The following is a 21364-nucleotide window of genomic DNA, read 5'->3' as shown; positions in this document are numbered from 1 at the left end:
TCATGAGAGACCTTGTCAAATGCCTTGCCTTCATGTAGATAACATTCACTGCCCTACCCATTACCAATCATTGTTACTTATTTAAAAGATTCAACTAGGTTTATAAAGCACGATCTCTCCAATACAAAGCCATGCTGACCACCCCAATTAAGACCATGCTTTTCCAGATGTAAGTAGATCTTATACCTAAGGATCTTCTCCAATAATTTCCCTACCACTATTGTAAGGTTTGCTGGCCTATAAAATGCAGAATTATCCCTATTGCCCTTATTGAACAAAGAGACAACATTGGTTATTCTCCAGTCCTCTGGGACCTTGCCTGTGGCTAAAGAGGCATAGAGATCTCTGTCAAGGCCCGAAACAAGCTTTTTTTTGCACCAGTATGGAACAGAGTTTAGAAATGATTTCCTTTTACTAGCAGTGACAGTTAAAATTGATTACTGTATAATGTAGGAAGAAAAGTAGCAACATTTCAAATATATTTGACAAAATCAATGTAAAGCTCTCGGGTGTTGCTGATGCAAGGACTATCATTTTTCTATGAAGTTAATTCAAGATTGTTTTTGAAGTATAGATTTCACAGAACTGTAACACTGTACCATTCAGTTTTGTAATGAAGATGAACAGTTCACTCTTGTGGGTGGGTACCTGTGTTTATTGAATTTTCATTGCTGTTTGATTTCTGTATGCTGGATATTTTGAATTTTCTTTCATTTCCACTCGAGTGTCTGAATCTTAATGGTATGTTTATATATGGTGTAGTTATATCTATTGTGTGAAAGCTTGTATTTAAATGGTGCCTCTCACAATCTTGGGCAAACTAAAACAAAACACTTGCAAAATATAGTAACTTGTAACATGGGAACATGGCAGCAATTTATTACATCAACTACCAGATGCTCTACATGAAATAATGGTCAGATCAGTTTTAAGTGGAGCAAAAAAAGCTGCAGATGCTGAAAATCCAAAGCAAATTCTGGATGCACTCATCCTATCGGAGAAATTTCCTCTCCATTCTTCCCCATCTCTGCAATGTCATGCTTGTTTTCTTATTTTTCCAGTGCTGATGACAAGTCATTGAATTGAAAGTGATTCTGTTACTCTCTATAGTTGCTACTTGACCTGTTCAGAGATTCAGAAAATGCCAGAAACAATTTTAAGTGCTGGTTAAAAGATATTAGGCAAGGACATCAGAAGAATACCCCTTTCTCCTCTTTGAAGTTGTGCAAATTAGCTTTGTCCTCTCCCCTTTGTAGAACAGTAGTGTTTATTCCATATTGCTTCCCCTCATTCCTCATACCAAAATACATCACTTCACATTCTCTGCATTAAACTTTACCTGCCATTTACCCATTCCACCAATCGGTTTAGTCTGCTGTAGTTTATCACTGCATTTCACAATATTGCCAATGTTTGTGTTATCCAGAAATTTGGAAATTAGTGGCTTGATCTTTAAAATAGATCTTAAAAAATAATAGCTCTGACACCAATCACTGGGGAACACTATTGTTCACTTTCCTCCAGTCCAAAAATAAAAATTCATCATAACTAGGCAACAGACAGAGGGTTAAGTTCATATCTGTGCTATTGGTGCCCCTATTATATCATGTGCTTCGACTTCTAAACCTGTTTTGCAGCTCCTCATCAAAAGCCTTCTGGAAGTCCATGTCCTCCACATTGACTCCATTACCTTCATCAACTCTCTCATTATGTCAAATTGTTTAAACATAATTTTCCCTTAGCAGTTCTGTGCTGGCTGGCCATATTTGATCTAGTTTTCTCCAGGTGAATTCCTATATCACAAAATGAAGCTGTTCATTTAACTGTAGTTATTCCAATTGTAGTTCTTCAGTTGGATGTATCAATTCTAATCCCATTACATTCCTTTTCTGAACACTCGCCTAATTCAATTTTTGGGAAGGGGATGGCAGGAGTGGTTGCTGTGGAGAAAGTACAATGTTACTGCTAGATGCTGCATTAATCAATGGCAAGTAATATCTTTAACATGACAAAAGAAATTTATGAATGCAATGTAATTGTGCCCTTAGATATGTGGTCTCCAATTTAATTGTGAATTATAGAGCTTAATGTGTATTTTTAATTTGATTTTAGTTAAACCTTTAGTCTTTTTACTTAAGCAGTGTACCATGAACATTTTAGTGAGTTCAAAACATTATTTTTCAAATTTATAAATTAAATGGCACCTGGAAATATGGAAAATGGAGTAGGGCATTTCAGCTCCTTTGAGATAGTTCTACCATTTGATATGACTGTGGTTGATCCTCTTTTTTTCAATACAATAATCCTGCTCACCACCTTGATGCCTTTTGTGTGATGAATCTGTCTACCTCCTCCTTAATATATTTGGTCTTCACTGCCTTCTGAGGTAGAGAATTGCCCAACTTCACCCCAGGTGAAGAAATTTCTCCCTACAGTTCCAAATCCAGAGACTGTGTAGGACATGGATCTGGTGCAAGTCTGTGAGTACAGAATTTTAGATGAATATTACCTAATGTAATGAAACACTGCAGCCTGTGAACTAGAAGTTGTACTGTTATGCAAATTTAATGGAACTTGATCTAAAGATAGCAGGTATGACTACAAATGAGGTGGGTTTGGGTATCCAAAAGGTAGTGTTTGCAAATATCAGTCCTTGTGTGTTTCCTACAGGTATGAAGTTCTTGCAAGTTCTGTGGGTGAGTGCAGAGACTGTCGGGAGGAAGTTGACCACAGCATCATGGTATAGGGTGTCACTCAAACTGAATAGTGATAGTAGACAGTATAGTTAGGGGGAGCTGTAATGCCTGCCTGGTGCCAGTGTTTAAGAACATCTATGGAGGGAAATGGACAGTCAATGTTTTGGGTTGAGACCCTTCACCTGGACTGAAAGATAGAGGGGAAATAGCCAGTATAAAATGGTGTGGGGGAAGTGGTGGAACAAGTCCTGGTAGGTGATAAGTGCATCCAGATTGGGGTGGGGGGTGGGGGGTAATAGGCAGATGGGGGAGGGGGGGAAAGTGGGAATGGTTTCAGAAGCTGGGAGGTGATGGGTGGAAGTGACAAAAGGCTGAAGGTGGAATTGATAGGAGAAGAAGGTGGAGTATGGATAAAGGGAGGAAGTGGGGAAGAGAACCAGTGGGAGGAGTGTGTGGATGATGGGGCAGATGGGGAGGGGAGGCCTATGAGGGAACCAACAAGATAGATATTGCAATAAAGGAAGTTCTCTTAAAGGAATAGCTGAGGTCCAAATAAAAATGAAGAACCACAAAGGTGGTAAACTTAAAATTACTGCCTGAACCTTGTGAGCACAAATACAAAATATTGAAATCTTCGCTCACAGGTTGGTGTGGAAAATGTAGGTTTAAATTTATGGTATGGGGTACCAGTTCTGGTGACAGAACTTGGGTGAACTTTGTTTGAATCTCACTGTGACCAGTGTCCAAGTGAACTCGCTGACTAGGACTTTAGATGAGGCTTTAAACCATACTGGAGAAACACAGGACTGCAGATGCTGGAATCTAGATGAAAAACTGTGATAATTCTATTTAAAAAAAAATTAGCAAAAGTTGACATGCACACACTGGCAGGACAAATTAAATTGAGGATCAAGTAAATACCAGAGAAATTAAGCAAATATTTTCTGTTTCCATGGAAGAAGACACAGAAAACCTCCAGAGTGATTAAGTAGCTGAAAGAAATTAGTATAATGGCACAAAAGTATTGAAGAAATTAATGGAACTGAAAATCGATAAGTCCCCTGGGCCTGATAACTTGCATCCTTGGGTTTTGAAGGAAGTGTCTATAGTGATAGTGGTTTCCATTTTGTAAAAAAAAATTCTAAATTTTGTAGAAAATTTTCCATTGATTGGAAGGTAGTAAATGTAACTCCACTATTTAAGAAAGGATGGTGGGTGGGGTGGAGAGGAGGAGAGAAAATGGGGAAACATCCCAGTTAGCCTTGTACAGAAAATGCTCAAATCTATTCTAAGGTTACGAGAGCAGAGCATTTAGAAAATAATAGAATTGGACAGAATTGGGATAGATTTCTGAAAGGGAAACCATGTTTGATCTGTGAGTTTTTGAAGTTGGAGCAACTAAATAAATGAGGGAAACCAGTGTATGTGGTGTATTCGGATTTTCAGAAGCCTTTAAGATCCCACACAAGAGGTTACGAAACCAAATTGGTGCACGTGGGATTGAAGTTGGAGCAACTAAATAAATGAGGGAAACCAGTGTATGTGGTGTATTCGGATTTTCAGAAGCCTTTAAGATCCCACACAAGAGGTTACGAAACCAAATTGGTGCACGTGGGATTGAGGCCAATGACTTGTGTATTCTGAGACACTTGGTTGATGAATAGAAATCCCACAGTAGGAAGGAATAAATGGATTGGGGTGTCATGGATATCAGTGCTGGAGCCCCAGCTGTTCACAATCTACATCAATTATTTGAATGAGGCAACCAAATGTAATAGATCTAAGTTATTGATGCAAAGCTGGATGGCAGAGGGCTATTGAGCTGGATACAGAGAGGCTTGGGAGTATAAATATGTTAATTGAAGAGACATGACAAATGTAATGTGTTAAAATGTATGATGGTTACATCAAAGGTAGAAAAGCAAAGTTTTTAAATGACAAGAGACTGAAAAGTGTTACAATGACATTAATGCACCCTGTTCCCATATACTATCTGCCTATAGCCACAAACCATGGAAATGAATGTTCCCAATATCAGTTTTCCAAGTATAAATGTCCCACATTCGGCCTCATAGCTGTAGCCTTTCATTCTTGAACCTAAAGCTATTGGAAACTGTTTCCACCTATCTAGTTCCATCTTTCAAAATTCTAAAATTTTTATCAAAAAGCCTCCAGTCTCTGTTCTGTTGGGGTATGGGAGGAAAGTATTCCTTGGTTTTTATACTTCTCACAACAAACTCAGAAGTTACCAGTATGAGTTGCATCTGAAAGAGAGAATTGGTGTCATTAGCTTAATTAGTTCGGCACAGCATCATGGGCCGAAGGGCCTGTTCCTGTGCTGTCTGTTCTATGTTCAAACAATACCTAAAGTAAATCTGGGTTGTGATTTCTTTTAAAGCTTCGATATCATATGTGTCATTTTCATTGTGTGTAATCCAGTACTGCTTTATCTGAGGTCTTGTTAAAATGCTATATAAGCTCAACACTTTTTTTGAATATTACCACTGATTTCACTGGAATATTAAACTAAAATATGAAGAATAGCCAAATGCTGTCTTCCTTAACATTTTCGGAAATTAAAATTTTTAGTTGTCTGTTGTTTGTCAATCAGCTTTGTAAATTAGTTCAATCTGGACAGTTTTGTTTGCTTGTTTCTTTAAACTTCTTGCTGTGCACCTCTTCAAGTTTAAACATTTTTGTTTAATTATTATAGAACATAGAACAGTACAGCACAATACAGGCCCTTCGGCCCACCATGTTGTGCCAACCTTTAAACCACGCCTAAGACTATCTAACCCCTTCCTCCCACATATCCCTCTATTTTAAATTCCTCCATATGCTTATCTAGTAATCTCTTGAATTTGACCAATATACCTGCCTCCACCACTGCCCCAACCACTGTCTGGGTAAAAAACCTTCCTCTGATATCTCCCTTGAACTTCCCACTCATTACTTTAAAGCCATGCCCTCTTGTATTGAGCATTGGTGCCCTGGGAAAGAAGCTCTGGCTGTTTATTCCTCTTAATATTTTACACACCTCTGTCACGTCTCCTCTCATCTTCCTTCTCTCCAAAGAGTAAAGCCCTAGCTCCCGTAGTCTCTCCTCATAATGCGTACTCTAAACCAGGCAGCATCCTGGTAAATCTCCTCTGGACCCTTTCCAATACTTCCACATCCTTCCTATAATGAGACGGCCAGAACTGGACTGTATGTATTCTTAAAAATTTGTTTCTTTCAATTAAAAAAACATTTTATTCTAACAGAAATATGGATCGTTATGAACAGAATGAATGTCCTGCAGGTTCTCTGGGTTTACTGTGATTTAAACTTTATTTATACAGCACGGTAACAGGCCCTTCCCGCCCAATGAGTCTGCATTGCCCAATTACACCCAAGTTAACCTACTAACCCATATGTCTTTGGAATGTGGGAGGAAACTGGAGCACCCAGAGGAAACCCACACAAACATGGGGAGAACATACAAACTCCTTGCAGCGGCAGGAATTGAACCCCAATCACTGGCACTGTAATAGCGTTACGCTAACTGCTGCACTACCGTGCTGCCCAATCTCAATAAAAATTTCCTGAAGGCTTTGTTGCCATTTTTCCATTTACCAATTAATCCTGACTGTTTAACCTTTTGGCAGTCCATGCTAAACATTGTAATTAAATGCAGTATATATCAGCATTACTGGAAGACAAATCAATTTATTTAAGTACTAAGCCACCCAATGAAAGAAGTGCTGTTACTCAATTTCATCTGTGGTGTTGGTAGAGGCATTACAATTGGTACCAATATCCCTGGATAAGTGTGGGAAAAGTGGGTGAGGTTTGAGTCCCTTGCCTGTCCAGCACTTTCTGCTGACTGTATGTTTGCACATCAGATGAGGACACAATCAAGCTTGTATGTGATACCCCTGCCACTGAATAGCTTGCTGATGCTGCCGTAGCTCACAGCTGAATAATGGCCACTCTGGTGAAGCACTGGATGTCTGTGGAACAGCATCCCTTTAAGGAAACCGTCATCTTCATTGGATAAAAGGTGGAAAAATATTGTATAAGCTTTCTTCTGTTTAAACTTGGTACTCTCATTTATCCTTGCCTAAGCAATGAGACTGTATATGAGCTGCAACTACCTTAACTCATTGTTGTGTGAATCACAAAAGACCGATGATGTTTCAGTTAATTGACAAGTATTGATAGGCTGGTATAGGGAATTGAGTTACTGTAGCAACATTTTCTTTAAAGCTTTTTATACCTTTTTATGAAATTACTAATTGATCTCCACTGTGACTGCAGTTGGATATGTAAGACCAAATATAGGGTTCATGTGAAGTAGTGTTGAAAGATGGGAATTAAATGGACTAAGGGGTGCACACTGTCTTTGAGATGTTATCACTATTTCAAAGGCAGGTATTATTTATTCTATAAGTACAATACAAAAGGCATTTAATTTGTTATCAGTGATACGCTCATCCTTTTGTTCATTATTGGGATGGGGCTTTGCTGAGAAGGCCAGTGCTAACTGCCCATTCTTAATTGCCCTTGAACAGCATGGCTTCCTGGTGGACCACTTTTCTGCAGATTTGGTGCACATGTAGGCTGCAGTGGGAAACGACAGCAGATTCTTTCTCCTGAAAGACTTAAGTCAACCAATGGGTTTTTGCAACAATCTTGGTAGTGCTGTGGTCATTATTACTAAGACTTTTCAAAAAAGGATCTACATTATTAACCAAATTTAAATTCCACAGTTACCATCTGGAATTGTTAGTCTAAACCTCTGGGTTACTAACCCAGTAATTTAACCATCACTGCAAATGAATAAATAATACTGTCTAATGAAGGGTCTTTGACCTGAAATGTCAATTCTGTTTCCACAGATGCTGCCTGACTCGCAAAGTTTTTCCAACATTTTTTTTCTTTTAAATTTCCAGCATCTGCAGTTATTTTTAAAAAATTTCATTTATTGAAAGATGTTGTGCTTTAGGAAGCAAAGAAATAGAATTGGTTGGAGTATAGCAATTTCTTAGAGGATCTGGTATAGGTGAAACTAACTTGTTTGTCACTTGTCGGAGAGCATAGTTAATACACAAATTTATTACCTATACTGTGATAAAACTGCCTGCTGAGTTCAAAAGAAAACTAATGTAACTGAGCAGTAGGCCATTGTATCATTGTAAATGCCAATCATTCCTACACCCCCAGATGTAACTAGTACTAGTAACTTTTGACACTTGCAATGAGTTGGATTATCCAACCCACCAATCCAAAGTGGGTATGACTGCTGGCATTTACCTGTGCTTTGGATTGGAATTGCGTCTGAGGTCTTCTGCTTAACTTCCTGCCCACTTGCTGGCAAAGCTGGTCTTTCTCCATTCCACTAAGCCAAATCTCTTGGCCTATACATAAACAGGCAACTTCCTATTCCTGCGATGCAGACTCTGGGGAGTTTTTTGGGAATACCTGGACAACTGAATGGTAGGATGCCTCAACCTGGGTTTGGAGTGAGCAGAGGTTTCCTGTAAACATAAGCTTTTTTCATTGGAGTGAAGGAGAATGAGGTGTGATCTTAGAGGCGCATAAAATCATGAGGGGCATAGATAGAGTCAATGTACACAGTCTTTTTCCCAGGGTTGGGGAATTGAGAACTAGAGGGCATAGGGTTAAGGTGAGAGGAGAGAGATTTAATAGGAACCTGAAGGGTAACTTTCTCATCCAGAGTGGTCGTATATGGAATGAGCTGCTAGAGGAAGTGGTCGAGGAAAGTACACTTAACAACATTTAAAAAGTACTTGGGCAGATAAATGGATAGGAAAAGTTTAGGGGGATTGGGCCAAACATGGGCAAATTGAACTAGCTTAGATGGGAATCTTGGTCAGTGTGGACTAGTTGGGCTGAAGGGCCTGTTTCTGTACTGTATTGACTCTAGTTTAAAAGCTAGATTAAAAAAAAATACTGTTAGGCAGTAGCATGGGTTGTCAGAAAGATGCAGAAGGGATCTAGACAAGTCTAAGTGAATGGGCTAAGACGTGACAGATAATATGGAAAAATGTAAAGTCAGGTAGTTCAGTTGAAATATATTGATCTTTGATCAGTATGTCTGATGTACAGCTACACAATGAGAAATGTTACATTCCTTATTTTCAGTTAAGAAGTGATTAGAACATAGAACAATTACAGCGCACTTGAGGCCCTTCGGCCCACAAAGCTGTACCAGGCATGTCCCTACCCTAGAAACAGCCCTCTATTTTACTCAGCTCCACATACCTATCTAACAGTCTCTTGAAAGACCCTACCGTATCAGCCTCCACCGTTTCTGTCAGCCCACTCCACGCACTCACCACTCTGAGTAAAAAAAAAAGCTTACCCCTGACATCTCCTTTATATCTACTCCCCAGCACCTTAAACCTATATCCTCTTGTGGCCACCAATTCAGCCCTGGGGAAAAGCCCCTGACTATCTACCCTATCAATACCTCTCATCATCTTATACACAATTAGGTCCCCCCTCATCCTCGCCAAGGAGAAAAGGCTGAGTTCCCTCAACCTGCTTTCATAAGGCATGCTCCTCATTCCAGGCAGCATCCTTGTAAATCTCCTCTGCACCCTCTCTATGGCTTCCACATCTTTCCTGTAGTGAGGCGACCATAACTGAGCACAATACTCCAAGTGGGGTCTGACCAGGGACCTATATAGCTGCAACAATACCTCACGGCTCCTAAATTCAATTCCCCGATTGATGAAGGACAATACACCATATGCCTTCTTAACCACAGAGTCAACCTGTGCAGCCACTTTGAGCATCCTATGGACTTGGACCCCAAGATTCCTCTGATCCTCCACACTGCCAAGAGTCCTACCATTAATACTATATTCCGCCAATATATTTGACCTACCAAAATGAACCACTTCACACTTATCTGGGTTGAACTGCATCTGCCACTTCTCAGCCCAACTCTGCATCCTATCTATGTCCCTCTGTAACTGCTGACAGCCCTCCAAACTATCCACAACACCCCCAACCTTCGTGTCATCCGCAAACTTACTAACCCACCCCTCCACTTCCTCATCCAAGTCATTTATAAAAATCAGGAAGAGCAAGGGTCCCAGTACAGATCCCCGAGGTACATCACTAGTCACCGACCTCCACTCAGAATACGACCCTTCAACAACCACTCTTTGCCTTCTGTGGGCCAGCCAGTTCTGGATCCACACTGCAATGTCCCCTTGGATCCCATGTCTCCTCACTTTCTCCATAAGCCTCGCATGGGGTACCTTATCCATGGGATTAACTTGGTTAAGAAATAGGTTAATAGCTTCCCATACTTTTTTCTTAATTTTGTATGTCTTTAGTGCTTTTACACAGGAGGGAAGCATTTTTGTATGATTTATTACTGACTTTGGACACCTCAGTGTGTTTTGATGCAATGATTCTAAAATTCTGTTCTTAACACACTGCTGTCAGAAATAACCACTCTAGCAGCATAGGATTTTGTTTCATAAAGATAGAAAAGTGTTGATGGAAAGGTTTCTTCAACATATTGGCTGTTCTTGATGGAAACTAAAATGTTTGTAAGGTTTAGATAGATGTGAACTGTTTGTTAATATCATTTGTAGGGTATATAATCATTCAACAATGCCCTTTCATGCAAAAATACTAAAGGCATGTGAAGTTCAACTAATGAGGGTAGTCAGTATCCTGTTTCTTAACTAGATTAAAAGTAAGAATGGTGCTGGATATAAGGAATGGAAATTTTGGACACTGACAGCTGGCCTATAAGGATTTGGGGGAATGGGATTGAGGGAATTGCTCTGATAGCTGGTATTATTTCAATGGGCTGAATGGCCTTGTGTATCATAAAAGACAGGTGTCAGAAGCAGATTGATTATTTTGAAAAAGTGAGAGTATCTGCTTGAGAAAGAAACAAGTCTGTCAGCAATGGGGTACGTGGTTTTAATGCTGATAACATTGGCATGTGTGAGGATTGGTAATGTGACCTCCAACATGCTGGCGAGCAGCAAGCTGCTTGGAACCTGTCTCAAGATCAGTCTGTTGAACTCAGGAGTTCGCTAGGTTTGCTGCCAATCACTGGCGCACATTTCGGCTGAAGCTGAACAGTGAATGATAGGCAGGTGTTGAGTGGGACAATCTGGCCAATTTATTTTGAAGTGAACTGTTGTGATTTTTGTTCTAATTTAATGAGAGCACAAAAGCTGAAAGAAGCTTGTAATCTAAGCAATTAGCTCTTTTTTTTCTTGTTGCATGGGTAATTCTAGCAAAAACTTTGAAGTGAACCTTGAGCGAGATTTAGGATTTGCCCTTAAAATTTACGTCAGATATCATTGTAAAGCCTTTGAAAAGTAACAGATAACTTTAGCTGGTACTGTTGCACTTTTACGGTCTATACAATCCAAATTCATTGCACAGCATGAAAATACTTAGTTCAAATCCCAGGCCTTTAAGAAGGACCAGTACCCTCAAGTAAACATTTTAATGAAGGCTCTAATGGAAACCCAATGGATTTGTTACATAACAATGATACCAAATTAAACTAATCCATGGGCTTGCACGTGGTCTACATCCCTCCATTCCCTGCCTGTTCAGTGCCTGTCTAAATGCCTCTTAAACATTGCTTTCATATCTCTTTCCATCTCCTCTGGCAGGGTGTTCCAGGCACCTACCACTCTCTGTATAAAAAGAAAAAAACCTTGCCTTGTAAATCTCCTATAAACTTCCGCCTCTCACCTTTAAAGCTATGTCCTCCAGTATTTGATATTTCCACCCTGGGAAAAAGACTCTCACTAGCTACACTATCTATGCCTCAATTTCATAATATCTCTATCAGGTTGCCTCTGTCTCCAACACTCCAGAGAAAACAATCCAAGTTTGTCCAACCTCTTTATAGCTAATACTGTACTCCAGGTAACATCATAGTGAACCTGTTCTGCACCCTCTCAAGTCTCTGCATCGTTCCTGTAATGTAGCAACCAGAACTGCGCACAATATTCCAAATGTGGCCTCACCAAAGTTTTGTACATCTGCAGTAAGATTTCACTACTTTTATGCTAAACACCCCAATTGAAGGCAAGCATGCCATATGCTGCCTTCACCCTTTCCACTTGTGTTTCCACTTTCAGGGGGCTATGGCCTTGCATTCCAAGATCCCTCTGTACATCAATGCTTCGAAGGGTCCTGCCACTTACTGTATACTTTCGTCTTACATTTTGACCTCCCAAAATGCAACACCTCATACTTGTCTGGATTAAACTTCATCTGCCATTTCTCCACCCATATTTCCAATTGATCTATATCCTGATATATCCTTTGACAGCCTACCTTACTATCCACAACTCTGCCAATTTTTGTGTTGTCTGCAAACTTACTAGTCAGCCCATCAGTGTTTTCATCCAAAATATTTTTACATATCTCAAACCACAGAGGCCCCAGACCTGATCAGTGCAGGACACCATGGGTCTCAGACCTCCAGTCAGAATAACTACCCTCTGTTTTGTATGGCCAAGGCAATTTTGAGTTAAAGCTACCAAGTGATTGTGGATCATGTGCCTTAATCTTCTGAATCAGCCTATCAAGAGGGATCTTGACAAATGTTTTACTAAAGTTCATGTACACAACATCTGTTGCCTTGCCCTCATCAATCATCTGTTACCTCCTCAAAAAGTTACTGTGGCTAAAAATTGCAAATGGAAAATGTAATTCTGGCATGTTCACATTTGCGTACTGTTATCATGAGGAAGTTGATATCAGAATTGACGAAATATTGTGATACAAGCAAGAGCATGATTAAATGTGTGATTTTTAATATTGATTAAAGATATTAAGTAAATCTCAAGTACAGTAGAATTTTAGAATCAGATAATGCTTATTAAATATTCAATAGTTGCTAAACACTTAATAAGCAACAGAAATGTAATCTGTACAAATGGGTTCAAACAAAACTTGAATCTGTTTGAAGGGAGTTTGAATGTTGTCCCTAGCTCTAGAATTGTGCAGCACAGTAACAGGCCCTTTGGCCCACCACATCCATGCTGGCCGCCTTGCCCATTTACTGTAATCCCATTTGCCTGCATTAGGTGCATATCCTTCTGTGCCTTGCCTATTGAAGTGCGTGCCTAAATACCTCAACTGTGGTGATTGTATCTGATTCCACTACCTTCTGTGACAGTGTTCCAGATATCAACTACTGTGCTAATTCTTAAAAAAAAGCTCATATTTCCTTTAAAACTCCTTGCTTTCGATACCCCTACCATGGGAAGAAGATTCTGTCTGTCTAGTTGATCTATGCCTCTCATAACGTTCTATACCTCTGTCAGGTCTAACTAAACTAGTTTCCCATAACCAAAGTCCTCCAATCCAGGCAACATTTTGGCGAATCTCTTCTGCATTTTCTCCAGCACAACCTTATCCTTCCTAGAGTGTGGCAAAGAACTGCACACAATACTCCAAGTGTGGTCTAACTGTTGTTTTGTAAAGTTGCAATATGTCAACTTTTTATATTCTCTGCTCCAACTTGTGAAGGCAAGCATGCCATATTGCCTTCATCTCCCTATCTAGGGTGTTGCCCCTTTAAGGAACTACAGGCTTGAACATCATGGTTATCAACATTCCTTAGTGTCCTGCCATTTACTGAATGTATAACACTTTTTGAATTCAGTTTTCTTCCAATCTGCATGTGAAGCTTGTGTTACTGCAGAAGGTTGAATACTGATTTGTATGGGCCAGATGGATTGCACCTCAACAGAACTGGGACCAAAGTACTTGTAGAAAAGATCACTGGTGCTGGAGATGAAGGTTTTTAACTAATTTGGCAAGGAGGAAGGTAGCATTACACAGAGGGAGAAAAAGAAAAGGGTTGGGAGAAATGGCATCAGAGCAACAAACGGAATTTTTTATAGTCAGTACAAGATCAAGGGTATCAGAGGTTCTAAGATGGGTTTGCAGCATGTGTATATAAATGCTAGAAACGTCTTAAACAAGCCGAGTGAGCTTCAGGCACAGTTGTTAACCAGGTGGATTATAAAGTCATGCCAAAACCTGGATAAAATAAGAGCAGCAATGGATACAAAATCTTCATGTAAGATAGACGAGGAGTGTCAATTCTGATTAATGGCAATATTGCAGCGAGAGAGAGTGTCTTCAATCTATCTGTTTAGGAATAAGAAAGGTGGAACTATTCTTATAGGCTACCAAGTACTGGGAAGGATATAGAACAAATTTGCGAGGAAGTTGTAAAAAGCCATGGAGTAAAGAAAATGGAGATCTGCAGTTAATCAAAGATTGAGAGAGCAGTAGCAAAAAGGACAAAGGGGAGGAGTTTTTGAATTGCATCGATAGGTACATTTCTGGCTTAACAGGGATGACAGCATTACTGGACAATTCTAGGAAAGGAGCAAGTTTCAGGCTGGGATCACGGAATCGGTAATCATACTATCAGAAGATTGTGAATAGCTGGGAAAGGTATGTAGACCACTCCAAGGCAGAAATAGTCAATTGGAAGAGGGCAATTTCGATGACATGGGAACTAATCTGGCCTGGATAAATTGGAATTCAAGTTTTGTGGGCAAAACATCACTTGGGCATATTTTGCCTTGGTAGCCTCCAACCTGATGGCCTCAACATCGATTTCTCTAACTTCTGGTAACCCCTCCTTCTTTCTCTGCATCTTCCCCCCCCTGTCTTCCCTCATTCCTGTGGCCCCCTTCTCTTTTCCCTTCCTCCACCCTTATGACCTTCCCATCCCTTCCCCTGCTCTCATGACCTGCCTGTCTGTTCCTCACCTACTTCCCTTTATTCCATGTCCACTGCTCTGTCCTACTGGATTCCTTCTTCAGCCCTTTGCCTCTTCTACCTATCACCTCTCAGCTTCTTACTTCTCCTCCCCACCCTCCTACCTTCCCCCTCTCACCTGGACTCTCCTGCCTGCATGTACTCCTCCTCCTCCCCAACCTTCTTATTCTGGGTTCTGCCTTCCTTTCCAGTCCTGATGAAGGGTCTTGACCCAAACTGTCGACTGTTTATTTCTCTCCATGGATGCTGCCTGATCTGCTGAGTTCCTCCCAGCATTTTGTGTGTGTTACTTGGACAATGGAAAACCTTTAATGTAGAGAGATATCTAGGTATGTTCCCATGCAGATGAAGGGTTGGGAAATTAAAGTCTGAGCTCCCTGGATGACTAAAGGGAGTAAACTGGAACAGAGTAGAAAAGGATATGACATATGCCAGATTGTTAACACAAGTGAGAACTAGACTGATTACAGAAAGTTCAGAGAGGAAGTAAAAGGGGAAATGAAAAGCAGAGCATCAGAAAAGACTGGCAGCAAAAATAAAGGAGAACAGAAAAATACCCTGTAAGCAGGGGAATAGGAAAGGGGGTGTTAAAGGTGGGGCAGATCAGAAACCAAAATGGAAATCTACTCCTGTAGTTGGAGGGCATGGTTGAGGTGCTCAGTGGGTACTTTACATCAGTACTCAGAAGAAACAGCTGTTGGAGTCTCAGCAAAAAAAGAATGTAGCTGAGATTCTGGATGGTCTAAAATTTGATAGAGGTACCAGAAAGGTTAGCCTTACTGAATGAGTAAATCTTTTGGTTGAGATGGGATGCATCCTGGATTACTGAGGGAAGGAAGAGAGGAATTTGTGAAGCCCCTGGCCATAATCTTCCAAACATCTGTAGATTCATGGCTATTGCATGAGGACTGGAACAACTGTTAGACTTCTGTTCAAAATAAAAGTATGCAGGGATAAAACCAGTAACTACAAACCAGGAGTAACAGAGGGTTGATGAGGGAAGTGCAGTCGATGCAGTATCTGTGTACTTTTAAAAGCTTGTCATCAGGATTGAAATGTTTGGAGTAAGGAATTATAGCAGCATTAACAGAAAATTGTGAAGTGACAGGAACAGTAGTAAAGGTCTTTTGGGCTGGAGAGAAATGTACAGTGAAGTTTCCCCGGGGCAATACCAGAGTTGCTCTTTTCCTTAAATATTTTTGTCTTGGATATGGGTGTGAAGAGCACATTTTCCAATTTGCAGATGGTATTAAAACTTGGCAGAGTTAACTATGAGAAGAATAGTAATAGACTTGAGTTATAGGCAGACGGGGAATGATAAGTGCTGCATTTTGTCAGAAGAATGAAAGGAGGCAATATAAACTTGGGCATCATTCTAAAAGGCTTACAAGAACAGATGTGGAGCTTGTGCATAGTTTGAAAGTGGCAGGGAATATTGTAAAGGTTATTTTAAAAAAAACATTTGGAATTGTGCATTTTATGAATAGAGGCACCGAGTAAAACAAGAAAATGATTTTTTGTTAGAAGACTGGTTCAATCATAGTTGGACTATTGTGTTGTTTTGTGGGTGATGTGCTTTAGGAAAGATCTCAAGGTTTTGAGAAGAGATTTACTAAAATCATTCCAATGAAGAGGAACTTCAGTTATGTTTGGTTTTGTGAATGGACTGGAAGATAGTTATTTTCTTCTTGGAATAGAGGAGATTCTGAGGAGTTATGATTATTTAAAATCATTAAAAATATAGACAGTAGATGAAGAGGAACTCTTCCACTAGTGGAGGTGTCAAGAATGAGGGGGCATAAAATGAATTTGATTTATAAAATGACTAAAGTTAACATGAGGAAAAACTTGTATACAGTGAGTGAGTCTGGAGTGAAAGTAGTCGTAATGGAGGAAGGTTTGGTTTAGAAGGGAGCTGAATGAATTTGTAGGGCTATGGGGAGACAGTGGAGTGAGTGGGATTTGTAGGAATTCTACTTCATGGAGCTGCTTCAGACTTGAGCCATATAGCCTGTAACCATTGTGGATAAACCTCTACCTTTGGGTTGAAACTTAGCACAACTCACTGGAAGCTGGAACAAGGATGGTGAGATTCAGTAGGCTGTGCTAGTCAGCAATTTTTGACATAGACTGTAGGAACAATATTTTGGGCCTCAATTGAACTTTAACTATTTTTAGCCAGCACCATGCTTTCTCTATTGTACTGATGATTTTTTAAATGTTATTTCTATCTATTGTGTACTTTGGTAATGTCAGTATTCTTAAAATTTTAAATTCTTAAACTCAGATAATCAATACTATTGCATGTATAGTTCTGTCACGCACATGCTAAATAAATTTCCAAACAATTGAGGGAAGTATGGTGATACTGGAAGATGTGCAAGTGTTCTTGTCAGCAAATTATTATGAAATTGAGTCATAGCCTGGGTGACTTTCCAATGTGCCTGCCTTGTGTATGATGAATTGCATCAGGCTGACGGTGAGGCTGACCTAAGCTGGTCGAGTATATTTTACGTGTCACCTTCGTGAATTGTTTCTAGTTGCTTTTGGAGCACAGGAAGCTTTTCTCTCCAACTGACCCATAAAATTCATCTCTAAGCATAGTTCATTATAAGAAATGTTACAGGATCTGAAAACAAATTTAATATATTCTAACTGGGAGCTGGAAGTGTTGGAAAGCAACCTTTAGGGGAAAAGTTCATTATTGTTATTTTAAACTTTCAGGTGAAAGGAAAGCTGAAAATGTCAACATTGTGATTTTTTTTTTTGGCTTAAAGCTAGCTTGCATAATTTAAATTCACATGTACTATTTTGAACAGTGTGCAACTGTTTCCTAGTGATTGAGTCTGTGCCTTTTTTTGCCATGCCATGCAGCCCAAATACACTGATTTTTGGATCTGGAAGTTTTTGTAATATGAGAATCATGTTATTAATTTTAACAGTTAATGCATTTTGATTTGTATTTCTAATTTCAGGTTAAATGGAACCTGCCTTTGCAACCCTGAAGATCCAGGCTGACTTGTGCACTGCATAGCAGCTATTCCAAAGGGACCACAGACATGAGTGGAGGGGGCGAGCAGCCTGACATATTGTCAGTCAGTTTCCTAGTAAAGGAACGATGGAAAGTGGTAAGTACGACTGAGTTTAGTTATTTTGTGTACTTTGAAAGCTGGGAAGTGACAACATCTATAACAAGGGCATATATAGACTTTTATAGCAAGATTGAAAAATAAATTATAATAAGACATCCTAGAGTTTGAGTCACAGTAGCTTGAGTCTACTAATGTATACAGTAAAAGATCTTTGTGTGGAAAGGGTTATTGGTTGTCTCACTTGGTACTTTTGTACATGGATTTCTCATTGTTTTGTCAGTTATTGAGTTACTGTTAAATGTAGGGTTATATGAGAAAAATGCTTGTGATCCTTGTTTCTCAGCAGCCTGTAAGAAAAGCCTTTAACATCGTTTGAATGACTTGAGTCTGCAAGTATACTTGGGAAGGAATTTCTGCATAGTACGTTTTTGATCTTGATATAGAACATAGTTTCTTTTTTACACAGTGGTGGGTGCTTGGAATGTGCTGCTGGGGGGGTGGTGGTGGAGGCAAATGTGATAGAGCCATTTAAGAGGCTCTTAAGCACATGAATGTACAGAGAATGGAGAGTTATGGACATTGTTTAGACAGAAGGGATTAGTTTAGTTAGGCATTTAATTACTAATTGGTTTGGCACAACATCATGGGCTGAAGGGCCTGTTCCTGTGCTGTACTGTTCTGTTTTTTCTACTTTCTCCTGAATAGGTAAATTAACATTTGGTTTCATTCTAGTGTTCTTATTTGGATCATTTCTGCTTATTAATTGGGAATGGATGTGTGCTTGGGAATGGATGTGTGCTTGGGAATGGATGGATGCTGCCAGAGAGACCCCTGACAGCCTTGTGCTATTCCAAGATATGAAGGCCTATGTATAGAATAGGGGTGAACATTTGTTTTGTCAGATTGGGTGAGAAGGTCTTCCACAGAATATGTATATATCCATGATGTGCTCTGCACAATGGGATTTCTGGAGAGAATCTGTGATTGGCTACGATTGCTTGAGACAGACATCGTTAATCTGGTTCAAATTAACAGCTGAGAAATGGAAAGCTTCCCTATCAAATCTTGTCAGGCTGGGATGCTGCCTCTCCTCTGTTTGATTTGTTTGTGGCATTGAGCCCTTTGAGAACATCACGAAGGATATTGGAATAAGATGGGTGCTTGCCAGGGCATGCACCAAAAACTGGTGCTACGAACTGAAGTGAAGCTGAAACTGGGATTATAGATACAGTATTTTCTTGATGGTGGGAGAGCACCTGGCCATCTGTTGCAAAGTGCCCTTGGTGTTACAGGTGTGGCCTATACCTGACTTTAGTGCTGTAGCAGTCATCCATGCTATTTTCCAGATTATTTTGAGATTGCTTACTCAAATGTGATGGATATATCTCCAGAGAAAAGGGGGGAAATGTATGCAATGTTGCACTCACTGTAATGGATAATTTAGTGTGTGGCTGCATTAATCTGTGAATAGACTCTAGGTACACAAAAAAATACCTGCTGAGCTTCTGTTTGTCCCTAGTATTGCTACAGGATGTTCCTGCCACCTGAACACTTTATCCAGATAATCAGATGTATCCAGATGGAACGATTTTGAAGCCCTGCAGAAAAAAAGTGATGCTGGATTCTGTTGAATGATTTGAGTTGCTGTTTAAAGGCATTTGACAGAACACATTATCACCAGAGCTTTCAAACAAGCACTGTGACCTTGGCTGTTGGTGAGAAGGGCCCTCCCTGTCAGATCCTCGTACATCTGGTGTACCATTGCTACTGCACACTGCCCTAGAGATGGCCTTGTGGGAATGACACTGTCATTTATCTACTTGTGGAATGCATTTACCAAGAAGGCTTGGAAGGGGAGGCAGTTGAGGTTGATGTACATCCTGAATAGCTGCTTAACATAATGTTACATGGCTTGTTCCCAGGAACACAGGCAAATATCAGCTGTTGCTGGAAGACCACCAGTTTGCTGAAAGATGGGCTCGGAACTCGCCAACCTTCCAGTGCAAAGAGCTGTTCATGGACTGGCACAAGGCTATGTACTGAGGAACACATTAAAGCTTAGTGGAAAAGCCACAGTTTAGAACCCTGTTGCCAAAGCAAACATATGGGCTGAGACCTGTGTAAAGATCTCCTTGGATTATTTGTTCAGGGAATCTATGTAAAAGAATATTGATGTCCTGCTGATGTAATGTAAATGAGATGGCATTTCTTATATGATATTCTTGAAGAAAATCATCTTATTCAATTAACATGTGCATTTGAGGATTTTTATAGTCAGAAATATTGCTTTTTATTTATTTTCCTCCTTTCCGGATCATCTCAAAATACATTTTAGCAGATAATACTGTTACTCATTGTGTGGTGCCCAGAGAAAGTCTCCTTTCTCAGTCATAAAGGAAATGGATTGGATTGATGCCAGTCCTGTGGATCAGATGCTGTGGAGTGATCAGTAGCCTCTATCTCTATTTGCTTTATCAAATGTAAAACCGTACCTGTCTTGCTTGCTTAGCAGTAAACCCTGAAAAATATCAAGTATGTGTCCCCAAGGTTGTAAAAGCACTTGGTCATTTTGTGGTTTTTAGTATTTCATGTACTTTTACATCTGTTAACATGTTGCTTCAGTAACTTGTCAAGCATCTGGCTGTTGAATAAAGGTAACACATAAAAATTTCCCTGATAGTAACACATCACTTACCAAGTTCGAATAAGGAATAACATATGGGGTGTTTATTAGTATTGGCCTTTACAAGCAAGTTTGAGTCACTACTGGGAATGATTGCACTTGAGTATATATGGAAATATAAAAGCTTTTTGAATTGATGGGATTAAAATGCTAATTTTCTGGCACAGAAATCAGTATTAAAATGATTTGCTCTTTAACACTGCAAGCTTCTCTGAGAAAGCTTTGTATATAAACCAGTCTTTCTAACAAAACTGTTAGCCTAAGGAAAAGAGCTGGAAATCTGATGTTATTTGTCTGTCAGCTGCGATTGGTGCTACAGAAGCATTATTTGCAGTTAATTTGTGTTTAACAGGCAGTCGCTTATTGCCAGGCATTAATTAGTTTAAGTATAGCTCTCTCAGGACATCTAGAGGCATTGGTGTACATTATCAATTAGAAGCACCATAGGATGCTGCCCTTTGTATATAGTTGGGAAAACGTACAAAATTAACATTGTTATTTGCCTGTTGAGCCCGATTTCATGCTTCTGCTCTTGTCATTTTCTGGCTTCCCTCTCTGATCTATCTTTTTTTAAACACAAAACCTAAAAATAATTCAATGAGAAATACTTGATAGATTTAATGTGTTCATTTTAAAAATGTAAAATATTAAGACTTCAGAAATTTCCACAACCTCATGACTTTTTACCAATGAAATTAAAAGAAATAAGTGAGCAATGGATTCTAGAATTGTGCCATTTGGATTGGAAAATTACAAGTGTGTGTTTTTAAATGAGAAAACTAAAATTAAAAACAAATATTTAAATTTTCACAAACCAGGCTACAATAGTAGAAAGTGAATTGGAATTAACTTTGATGTACTGCATTGTGTGTACATCATAGTTTCTGCTTATAATGAGTCCCCTCTAATAAGGGAGACCAAATGCAAGTAATTGCTTGCGGAAAGCAGTGTTCAGATTGCAGGCGTGACCTTGATTTTTCCTGTTGCTTTCTGCTTTGCTGACATTTGTGTCCTTGGTCTCCTATCCTGTTCTACTAAAGCTCAATGTAAGATCAGGAAGTAGCACCTCCATTTTTCAGTTAGTTATC

At 39.6% G+C, this 21364-nt stretch overlaps 1 protein-coding gene across 3 annotated transcripts in view; it reads left to right on the top strand.

Moving 5' to 3' along the window:
* The window catches only part of LOC127578397 (tau-tubulin kinase 2-like), a 227024-nt gene that overhangs the window by 8516 nt on the left and 197144 nt on the right, over window positions 1-21364 (top strand). For all 3 annotated transcript variants that reach the window (XM_052030378.1, XM_052030397.1, XM_052030387.1), the window contains exon 2: window positions 17477-17629. In XM_052030378.1, the coding sequence (XP_051886338.1) occupies window positions 17561-17629 (69 nt within the window). In that variant the 5' untranslated portion in view covers window positions 17477-17560. The remainder of the gene's footprint in view (window positions 1-17476; window positions 17630-21364) is intronic.

This window comes from Pristis pectinata, chromosome 1 (assembly GCF_009764475.1).
Source record: "Pristis pectinata isolate sPriPec2 chromosome 1, sPriPec2.1.pri, whole genome shotgun sequence".
Lineage (NCBI taxonomy): Eukaryota > Metazoa > Chordata > Chondrichthyes > Rhinopristiformes > Pristidae > Pristis > Pristis pectinata.
This window is presented reverse-complemented; position numbering and strand designations above follow the sequence as displayed.